Source organism: Syngnathus typhle, linkage group LG1 (assembly GCF_033458585.1).
Source record: "Syngnathus typhle isolate RoL2023-S1 ecotype Sweden linkage group LG1, RoL_Styp_1.0, whole genome shotgun sequence".
NCBI classification, from domain to species: Eukaryota; Metazoa; Chordata; class Actinopteri; order Syngnathiformes; family Syngnathidae; genus Syngnathus; species Syngnathus typhle.
This window is the reverse complement of record NC_083738.1, coordinates 25,351,438-25,361,300: the sequence shown is the minus strand read 5'-3', so window position 1 is coordinate 25,361,300 and position 9,863 is coordinate 25,351,438. Positions and strand designations below refer to the sequence as shown.

The 9,863-nt window shown below is 45.8% G+C and overlaps 2 protein-coding genes across 8 annotated transcripts in view; both read right to left on the bottom strand.

The window, feature by feature from the left end:
• Nucleotides 1-14: 14 nt before the first annotated feature.
• Nucleotides 15-3,744, bottom strand: slc10a7 (solute carrier family 10 member 7). 4 transcript variants are annotated; one of them, XM_061304848.1, is made up of 12 exons: nucleotides 3,472-3,744; nucleotides 2,799-2,881; nucleotides 2,590-2,726; nucleotides 2,305-2,380; nucleotides 2,195-2,233; nucleotides 2,088-2,123; nucleotides 1,513-1,596; nucleotides 1,279-1,444; nucleotides 1,088-1,139; nucleotides 942-1,015; nucleotides 714-866; nucleotides 15-573 (listed from the first exon to the last, which is right to left on the bottom strand). In XM_061304848.1, exons 1-12 carry the CDS (start codon nucleotides 3,569-3,571, stop codon nucleotides 542-544), a joined length of 1,032 nt encoding a protein of 343 aa, XP_061160832.1. In that variant the 5' UTR covers nucleotides 3,572-3,744; the 3' UTR covers nucleotides 15-541. The 4 variants fall into 4 exon arrangements, with proteins under 4 accessions (XP_061160832.1, XP_061119876.1, XP_061119962.1 ...); XM_061263892.1 differs by having other exon boundaries at nucleotides 15-570; XM_061263978.1 differs by having other exon boundaries at nucleotides 721-866.
• A 321-nt stretch (nucleotides 3,745-4,065) lies between these two features.
• ttc29 (tetratricopeptide repeat domain 29) overlaps nucleotides 4,066-9,863 on the bottom strand; it is a 29,691-nt gene continuing 23,893 nt past the window's right edge. Inside the window, exons 2-12 of one of the 4 annotated variants that reach the window (XM_061303350.1) lie at nucleotides 6,284-6,363; nucleotides 6,123-6,182; nucleotides 5,985-6,044; nucleotides 5,668-5,831; nucleotides 5,424-5,603; nucleotides 5,128-5,340; nucleotides 4,972-5,057; nucleotides 4,818-4,909; nucleotides 4,629-4,752; nucleotides 4,480-4,569; nucleotides 4,066-4,367 (exon numbers count right to left, since the gene is read on the bottom strand). In XM_061303350.1, coding sequence (XP_061159334.1) covers nucleotides 4,212-4,367; nucleotides 4,480-4,569; nucleotides 4,629-4,752; nucleotides 4,818-4,909; nucleotides 4,972-5,057; nucleotides 5,128-5,340; nucleotides 5,424-5,603; nucleotides 5,668-5,831; nucleotides 5,985-6,044; nucleotides 6,123-6,182; nucleotides 6,284-6,345 — 1,287 coding nt within the window. In that variant the 5' untranslated portion in view covers nucleotides 6,346-6,363 and the 3' untranslated portion in view covers nucleotides 4,066-4,211. Of the gene's footprint in view, nucleotides 4,368-4,479; nucleotides 4,753-4,817; nucleotides 4,910-4,971; nucleotides 5,058-5,127; nucleotides 5,341-5,423; nucleotides 5,604-5,667; nucleotides 5,832-5,984; nucleotides 6,045-6,122; nucleotides 6,183-6,283; nucleotides 6,364-6,612; nucleotides 6,871-9,863 lie in introns of those variants that run through there. The other 3 variants (XM_061303177.1, XM_061303262.1, XM_061303098.1) reach the window with 3 other exon arrangements.

The following is a 9,863-nucleotide window of genomic DNA, read 5'->3' as shown; positions in this document are numbered from 1 at the left end:
CACGGAATCCAGTGTGAGAATGATTTGGATTTATTTCCTTTTCTGAAAATAGAGGAACATTTCAGATTTTTTCTGTAGACTGCAGTAAATGTGCCGTGACACTCAAAGTAGAAACTCTTTGGTATTAGGTGGTGGGAAAATGCTTTGTAGCATCAAACACATGAAAACACGATGTTCATGTTGGATCACCATCACTATTGAACATTCAAAGTTTTAAATTAAATTAAATACATAATCTACCCTCAAGACTCTTGTAACGATATCAAAACCATTGTAACAAAAGTTCACATTCCCTGTTACTGGAAGCTGGAATGTTGAGTAGAAAATGTAGAAAAGACAATTAAAAAAAAAAAAAGGTCCCAGCCACCCCATGTGTCCTTTATCAAATATAAAATGTGTACCTTTGCTTACGTTAAATAAAGCAGAATAAACGTTTTTGTGTTTTGTCCTTTGCGGAGGGCGGCAAGCCAGCATTTGGTCCTCGTGTCCGAGGTCGCTGCTGATTGGCCACGGGAAGGCACGCGATTGTTCGGTGAGTCGCTCACTTGGTCAGACGGGCTGCAGGCTGGTCTGCTGGACCCACACAAAAGTCAAAAAGTCTTTCTCAAGTAACTCAAACCCTCACAGGAACCTTTTTGGGAACTTAGCTTGAGCGTGTAATAACAAAAAAAAAAAGTCTGGCTGAAGGACAAAGAACGAAGAGGCATGCTCACCGCTCACCTTCTGGCGGCCGGTCATCCAGCCGCGCATGGTCGGCACCAGCACGGATCCGAGGAGGATCTGGGCCGGGTGGTAGATAAGCAGGGGGACCGAGATCAGCGACAGACGCTCGTCGCCCGCGAACACGATCTTCAGCATGGGGATACCTGCGCACCCGTCGGACACACGGCAATCAATACCAGCAACATCTCATTACCGTGACCGTAAAGGCGGGCTCGTACCTAGCGTTAGCGACTTGTGCGTGGAGCAGAACATGATAGCCACCGTGTCGGCGGGACTAAATCCTGAGCCGGCTCTGAGGACCGTGCGGTGTTACGTGTAGAGATTAGACAACTTTGAAAACGGACAGAAAGAGAACGGCGCTCACCTGCTGGAAAATCCAAAAGTGAACAGCATGAAAGTCAGCTGGATGGAGAAAACTGCAAGGAAACAGGGGATCACACAACTTTCTCAGATGAACCAGAACTGAGCGATCGCAAGTATACACGGGAAAAAAAAATCCCCCGTGAGCGGATACAATATTTTCTTTGCGGTAGTTGAGGATGTGCGTGCACTCACTGATGAGGACGACCATCAGCAGGCTGGTGGGGTCCAGCTCCATGTTGGCGTTGCTGAAGGTGTCGCAGAAGGTGCTGTAGATGATCATGAGGAGGACAGCGCTGCTGACGGTGCCGAACGGAAGCTTCCTGCGCTCTAGACACTCCCTCAGGAAGCGGCGGCACACCTGCGAGGAATGGGGCGGGGCATCATTAAGGTGGCGCTCGTCGCAGCCATCAAGATTCCCTGGCGTACCTGACCCACGACAAGGGGCACCACTACAGTCATGAAAAGCTGAGAGAAGATGGAGCCAAAGGCCACGGAGGATGAGGAGCCCAGCTGGAAGAAACATTTTACTTCAAAAGTTGATGATTTTTACCTTTTTCTTTAGCCTAGTCAACCTCGTAAAATTATTTGTAATATTCTAACTAGTCAAAACACAATGTTCTGATTTATGTTTCGTTTGTGGAATATGAATTAAACAGAAAAAAATCTACCTGTTCCTATCCATCTCAGGGGGCGGCCATTTTGCCACTTGCTGTCGACTTGAAAATGACATCACACTTGCCACAACCAATCATGGCTCACTCGATTTCTAAAGCTGAGCCGCGATTGGTTGTGACCTGAGACCCGGCAACTGTGATGTCATTTTTAGTCGACAGCAAATGGCACCCCTGCCCTTTTTGAGATTTCACATACCGGCTAATGCGCATCAAAAAGAAAGTTCTCATTTATGTGTCATTGTGCGAATTGAAACTTTCTGTATAAAAATTACTTGTGGTATTCGTAAATACTCATACTTTTTGACTGGCCTGTCAGATGCGACTTACAAAGAGCAGGAGGAGGGTCGGTGTCACCACGATACCCTGCACAAAACAAAAACACGCTGAAAGGGTGCTTCACGTTCTTGACAAACACTGCGCCACTCCAACCTTACCAGGAAGCTCCCAAACGCAGAGTTGAAGATGGCAGCCGCCTAGCGAGATAAACCCAATCAGTCACCATGGCAACGACACATTGTTTCTCACCTCCCGAGGTGCGTCTTACCTCGTTACCGCCGACGGCTTTGGTGAGAATGACGGCCGACGAGACCGGAGGCGGCATACAGCTCACTGTCTGTAACCTAGGCAACGACGACACCATGTTACCTTCAGAGATTGGATGCCTTCAATGCAATAACATTGGCAGCTGTAAAACTTTTTTTTTTTTTTAAGAGCGAAAGTGCGTCAGGAACTGCAACGAATGTGGAGGGCATGAATGAGACTTTTGTGAGTACTTCCAGGTAAAGTCAACAGTGCTCAGATTAAAGACTACATTCACATCAAGTCTTACCCTCGGAGCAGCCATTGGTCGATGTTAGTCAGCGCCAGCACTCTGACCAGCAGCCAAATGGTCATTGGGAAGAAGACCAGCGTGAAGGACTGCACGAAGAGGTGAAGGCGCACATGAAGTAAAGCGCTGGTCAACTCCTGCACACAAGCAAAAAGATTCATGTGAAATCCCGAGACTCTTATGGGCATTCTCATCAAGGGGGGCGTCACCTCTGTTTTCAGCGAGAGGCCGCTGTTGAAGAAGATCAGCGAGACCGCGAGATACGAGATGGTGATTTCTGGCTTCAGCGGTCCTGAGGCAGACAAAGGGAAAGGTGGTCACTATGGTAACCATGGAAACACCCAGCCACGTTTCTTCATCCCGTTTAATAGTTAAACTCTGCAATCGGCAAGGCATGTCATATTCAGTAGCAGGGTTATCTTACAAGATGTAATGGACCCTAGTCCCTGAACGCATCATACGGTAGCTCTTATCAACGTGTTTCCTCGAGCAAATTACGATCGTGACGATTCATCTTATCGTCACCCAAGCGACACTTTCACTGGCTGTGATCCAAAGGTGTAGCGGTGGCAGAGGCGTGCGTGTGTGTTGACATAAGTACAGGATGCAACGTGTCACACAAACTACACTGCGAAACTTCCGGATCGCACGTTTACATTCAATTTGGAGAGAACGTCGAAAATGGTTTTCCCCTGATGTGATTTGTCAGATGATTTGATCCCGTTTTAACTCGCCTTCAGCACAAATATTAAAAAATACTGATCAGAAAGACTAGTCAAAAATAAGTGGCAAAATAACCAAGCTCAAAGCTGAGATGTCACACAAGGTCCGGGTTATTTGAAGTCCGTTAAATGTCGTGCCGTATGCAAATCCTGTTCTCACCTCCTTTGACACCGAAGCTGGGCTGCACTTTAGCCGACAATATCACCAGTACAATCCCAATGATGAACCATTCCCTCCGTATCGTGGCCAGCAGTCCCATGTTTTAGCGCCGGCCTCTTCCGGATCACCCGGTGGGCCCGTAAAACGCTGAAAGACCCGTGACGGCTTTCTTTTCTCGGGTCGTCTTGTCCTCTCGAAGTCCGCTTGACAAGAGTTCCTTGTTGCGATGTCAAGAGTTCCTCAAACGCAGCGTCTTCTTTCTTCTTCATAGCAATAGTAGTTGGTAAATAAATTGAGGAGCGCAATGCTGCCACCTTGTGGTCAAAACGTGCATCGGCCTGCTTCAAGAGAGCGTGTCGCTCCAGTGCGTTTCTTACGATTCTCTTCGTGGAAGTCAACAGTTGACATAAGTATATCCAAATTGGATATACCTAATTTTTTATTTTTAAATAATTTACTTTCTCTCGTTTCATATTACCCCCCCGAATATTACATAATTTCCTGCCAAGAGTTTTATTAAATGGCTGTTTCAAACACACACGTGTGGCCTGAAACACGAATACTACTACTACTACTAATAATAATAATAATAGCTTTGATTTATATGGCTTTATGTTAGCAAAGTCAAATATTTATTAAAATGCTTAAAAGGAAAGTAGTGCTAGCGACACATTTGCTGGCATCCTTGGCAATCCTGCAATCCTTGGCTCGGGGAAACGTCAAGGTAACTCAGTCTATGTCTAATAGTCGCAGATGTCAGCATTGCCGCTGGTCTCGTGAAGTCCTCTTGACACTTTCCAAGCCAGCAGCCGCGACAGAGCGGGCGACGTGGCCGACTCCACGTCCGAGCTGTACTTCCCCACGATGCAACGAGTGTGAGCACTGGCCAGTGACACCTGACGGACGCAAACACTTGTAGCATTACACACTTTTGTAAAAAAAAAAGAAGGAATGTAACACCTTAAGTAAAAGTACTTCATTAAAAGTTAAACCAACCGGATAACATACCTGAGCTTTCTGCACCAAAGCCACGTCTCCGATGTCACAGGCCACGTTGTAACCTTGGAGTAAGCTCTCGCGAGCTTGGTCATACTGTTTCTACAGGGAGGACCATGATTTTGTGTATATGTGTGTATATGTGTGAGTGTGTGCGTTACCATGTTAGTGTAGACATGGCCCAGACATAGGCATGCGTCCACGAGGTGGTGATGTAAGCTCTTGCTCCGGGAGATGTCAACCAATGTCTCCAAAAGCTTGATGGTGTTCTTGACGTTTCCCTTACTGAAACACAACCGCATTTTTGTCAACACAAAAGGGCGCGTCTCATTTTCAGTATCCGAGAGTACCTTTCATATAACTTGGCCATGGCCTTGTAAGCTTTTCCCAGGCCATCGAAATTCTCCGTGCTGCTGCAGATGGTCATGGAGGTGTTGAGGTACTGCGAGAAAAAAAAAGGAGTTACCTTATTTCAGACACCAACTCCCAAGCGCTAACACGCACCCGTTTGGAGGTGTCGTAGTCTCCGACTCTGTAGTAGGCGAGTCCGAGCTGATAGGCGGCTTCCCCTTCGATGTTTTTGTTTGCAGCTGCAACGACGCGAGTCTGGTGTTTTACGAACGGGATGGCGGCGAGGACGGGCGGCGGCGGTCCACTCACACTCGGTGGCGGTGGTGTATCCTTTGTGGAGGAGCTCCAGAGCCTTGTCGGGTTTGCCCACTTTGATGCGAGCGTCCGCCTGGCGACTGTAGATGGACCACAGGCTCTCGCGGGCTCGACGCGGCAAGTAGCGACCGGACGAGTCCACCCAACCGCCTTCGTCGGCCATTTGCACGGAAAGTTCAGCCTGGTGCCTTGCCTTGTCCAGCTGACCTGCACGTGTATGAATTGTTATTTTGATGGCAAATAATTTGAGGGATGAATAAAAATGAATCTCAGGAAAGAAGTTTACGTGCCTTGCTGCAGGTAGAGCTCGGCCAAGCAGGCCCGCCCCTCGGTGGCGTGCCGCTTGCATCCTTCCTCCTGCGCGTCGGTGCACGTGTGGTAGAAGTGCAAGCTGAGCCACAGGTCCTCCAACTCGGCCGTGAAATAGGCGCCCAAATGCAGACGTTGCTCGTACGCCGCCGGCCAGCGACCTGCCGCAACCGTCCGTTAGACCCCGCCCCCGAAATGTCAGATCTCAGAAGTGAGTCAGTATACCGTCCCGTTGCGCCTGCTCGGCACGGCTCAGGTAAAGACCGATGCTCTCCATTTTGGCGTGCTGCTCCTCTAGCGGCGTTTGAAGACTGAGAGCCGAGTTGATCTCCGCCCCCTCCCGGCGCTCCCGATCCAACCGCAGCAAAAGGAAGAGCTCAGAGAAGGACCTGGAACAAGAGCACGGGCTGAAGATTTTGGACAACGAGGCGCTCGAATGGCTATCAAATCAAAAAGGAATTCAGCCGCAACAACATGAACATTTTTTTCAGCCGCTCAAAACTGTCCAACAGGACATACAAGCAATAATTCACGTGAGCTACCTGTGGAAGCCACGTTGTAGCAGGCCCACGCAGATGTTCTGCTTCCGGCTATTGATGAACCTGCGAGAAGGGACAATCGTCAAATCCAATTCATGCTTAACAGTGAAACAAATTGGTCACCATGGCAACCAAACTCACTTTGCGATATCTTCTTTGGAGAGACAGTGTGCTGATTTATCAGTGCGTTGGACAGACTTTCTATGAAAGACACACAGAATGTTCCAGTAGTGTCATTTTTTCGCAATGTTCCCATCGTTTTAATTGTAGATAGATTTATCGTAAATAACCAATTTTCTTACTTGCTTCTCTGCCTCCTGACCCTCGAGGACACTCCTGGTAGAGACCTGCCTTGCGCTTCCATTCTCGGCTGTCACTCAACCTGGAGGCGGGGCCAATATTTTAGAAAAGGTGAGCGGAAAGAAGGAAGGAAGGAAAAAAAGGACGAAGGTAAGAAAGGAAACTTAGGAAGAAGTTAAGAAACGAAGGCAGAAAAGTAGGTTTAGCTAAACCTAGTAAGATGGGAGGTTAAAAATCGCAGAAGTAGCTTCTAGCAACTTTTGTGCAACCTTGTGGACCTGTCCGTAAAGTGGATTCATTTCACGTTATTTACAATTGAATGCGGACTTACATTGTAGCCTTATTTCCTGTCTGCGGTAACCTGAATTAGTAACTCACCTCCACTCGGCCTGGCGACAACAACGTACAGTCGGCGTCTCCTCTTCGAATTTCGCGAGCGTCACCAAGGAGCTCTGTTTTCAGTCAGCTTGTCATGTTACCCTGGCAACGCGCGTCCCCCACGTGACATTTATCTCCATGGCAACCAAGGCCTGCTAAGCAGTTGAAGCGTGCCAACTGAGCTCTTCAAGTGTGCGTTCACGAGAGGTGAGTAGTTTCTAAATGTGCTAGTATCCTTCTATCGATAAAGTTTAAGTAGGGTGACCTCTTTTTCCCGGACATGTCCTACTTTTGAGCCCTATAAAAACGTCCGAGGGTTAATGTCGTACAATCTTTTGCATTCACTGTTCTGGATAGTTGGAAATAGCTTGTGGTGTTCCACAAGGGTCAGTTTTAGGCGCTAAATCATTTATTTTGTATATAAATGACATCTGCAAAGTCTGTAAAGAACTAAAACTCGTCAATTTTGCAGATGACACAAATATCTTTTGTTCAGGTGACAACATCCAACAAGTGGAATCAGTGTTGAATGAGCAAATGAAAAATAAATAAAAATGTGGTTCGACTGGAACAAATGATCAATAAATGTAAGTCAGACCAAGTTTATGGTATTTGGCAAAGCGAACATAAAGATATGAATAGAAATAGAAGGGACTGAAATTGAAAGGGTGCAGGAAAACAAATTTCTTGGGGTTATAATAGATGACAGGCTTGAGTTGGAAGCCACACATCAAAAATGTAAAGTCTAAAATTTCAAGAAGCACCGCAGTCATATACAAAGCAAAAAAATGACTGGATTCACTTTGTACACTTTATTGTTCTCTTGTCTTGCCCTATTTGCATTACTGTGCTGAGGTTTGGGGGAATACTTATAAAACGTCACTACAGCCACTTATCATTCTGCAGAAAAGAGCAATAAGGACTATTCATAAAGTCAACACAAATCCACTTTTCATACAATCCAAACTATTGAAATTCACTCACATAGTATCTTATCAAAAAGCAATCATCATGTATAGGGCAAAAGCAAAACAACTACCAGACAATATCCAAAACTTATTTAGGAATCGGGAGGGACAACCTTAAAAAGTTTCTGTATAACTATAACCGGGGTCAAACGATGGAACAATCTAAGTGAGGAACTCAAGCAAAGTCCAAATATTCACCAGTTTAAAAGAATGTACAAAAATGGGTCACCCCAAACCGGACACCCTCAACGCCTCAGCCGCGCCTAGAAATTCTGTCCGTAAAAATTATGCACAGAATCGGTGACAAAGGGCGGAGATTTACAATGGATTATATGATTGGATTTCAGCATTGGGGAGGTTGGCCAACGTTTTGTTTGGACGCTCCGGAAGGTGGTCAACCCGATTGGGTGAATTTGATGGGGCAACTTTTTTTTCCTTCGACGAAAATGGGTGAAACTCTCTTGCGTGCACTTTTCAATCAAATGGAAGGGACTTTTTTTCTTTGTGGCCAAAAGACAGGTGGGGTTTTCATCGACCCCTTCTTGCAGGCATTTCTCAATCAAATTGAAGAGACTTTTTTTTGTCTTTTTTGCCAAACGACAGGTGGGATTTTTTTCTATCGACGTATAATTCAGCCACTCACACCGTTTCAGAAGTCAAGACTTGGTGTGGGTTGAGAAGCTTGCGGAAAGCGCACAGAAGCTCTTGGCCCTTCTGGCCGCCGCTCGTAGCGTTGACAAATACCAGCAGGGGGCGCACGTTCTCACTCAGCTGGCTGAGCTGCAGTGGCACTTCAACAGCATCCCATAAGTGACGTCTTGTTGCATGCTGGTATTGGGCTTTTTTTTTTTTCTTTTCTCAATTAAAACTTGCACTGCTCTGATGAACGTCATGGACCAAATCAGTAACTGAATAGTTCTTTTTTTTTCTTCTTCTTTTTTCCGCGCATCTCAAACACAGTGGCTGTAAACGTAAAAACATCTTTTTATCAATACGATCAATCAATGAAAAGCAAATAATAAAATCTCAAAATAAACGTTGGCTCCATCCCTGACTTCAATGCTCACAAATTACACATCGCGAGATTGATCGGTTATCAAAATAATGGTCGTCTCCGTGCCTGACGTCAAGGTTCTCACCGGACCGACACGGCTCAGGTGTGTCGCTGTAATCCCCGTTTTGGCCACTAGAGGTCCCCCTACTCGACTCAAAATTAGTGATGAGATCAGATTTGTTGTCAAAAAGAAATTAGGAATTTAATTTTAAATCGGAGCAAAAACTAATATGGTTGAAGATATCGTGATTCACCACCCGCTTAAAAAAAACAATTAAAACTGGAATTTAATTTTAAATTAGAGCAAAAACTAATATGGTTGACGATATTGTGATTTACCACCCACTTAAAAAAACCAATTAAAACTAATAAAATACATCTTATGAGTATATAAAATATGTCATAAAACAAAAATGATAGAAAAAAAACAAAACAAATCCCAACTATTGCCACGAGATGTTAGTTACTGGGTGTGCAGAGTTCCCAACTTTTATTGGCTCGAGTCTTTACTTGCAAAGAGAAGGTCCTTCAGACTGCTGCAGCCACAACTAAAATACTTTTGCACCACCGCAGGAAAGAGGGCACTGGAGAAAAAAAAAGGCTGCACGGGTTCAAATTGATTGTGTGTTTTGTTTTAACAATTGAACCTCTCTCCCTGAAGTTCTTGAAAATTCAATAGGTGCAAACGTACTCACTGCTAAGAACCTCCTTGCTAGGCCCTTTTTGTGCGACGCAATGCTGGCTGCGTGTGTTTCATTGCAGGTCACCACGCCTGACAGATGGGGACCGCTAGCGGCAGGCACCGTCTCCCTCTTAAAGTGTCCAGTCACTCAAACGTGACATCTTGTTCTCCAGCCTCGTTGTCATCAACACCCACACCGATTTGCGACACCTGTTTGCCCTTGACCTTCTGACCTTTTGTGGCCTTTTTCTTATTGTTGTTGTGAGTTCATTTTAAAGGCCAATAAAGGACTTTGCAATTAAGCAGCAGCTGAGCTGGGCACTCCTCATTCCATTCTGGCACAAAAAGAAGAAAAAAAAAATTCAAATCCATTCAGGAAACATCTGTTCCCAAATTGATACTTGTTTTCTGCCTGATGGCAATGTAGCTTTGGCTTGTTGCCAACTGATGCCATCTTGCAGGTGCCAGGTAACAGTGAGCCGGGCCGTCATTTCGGTGTT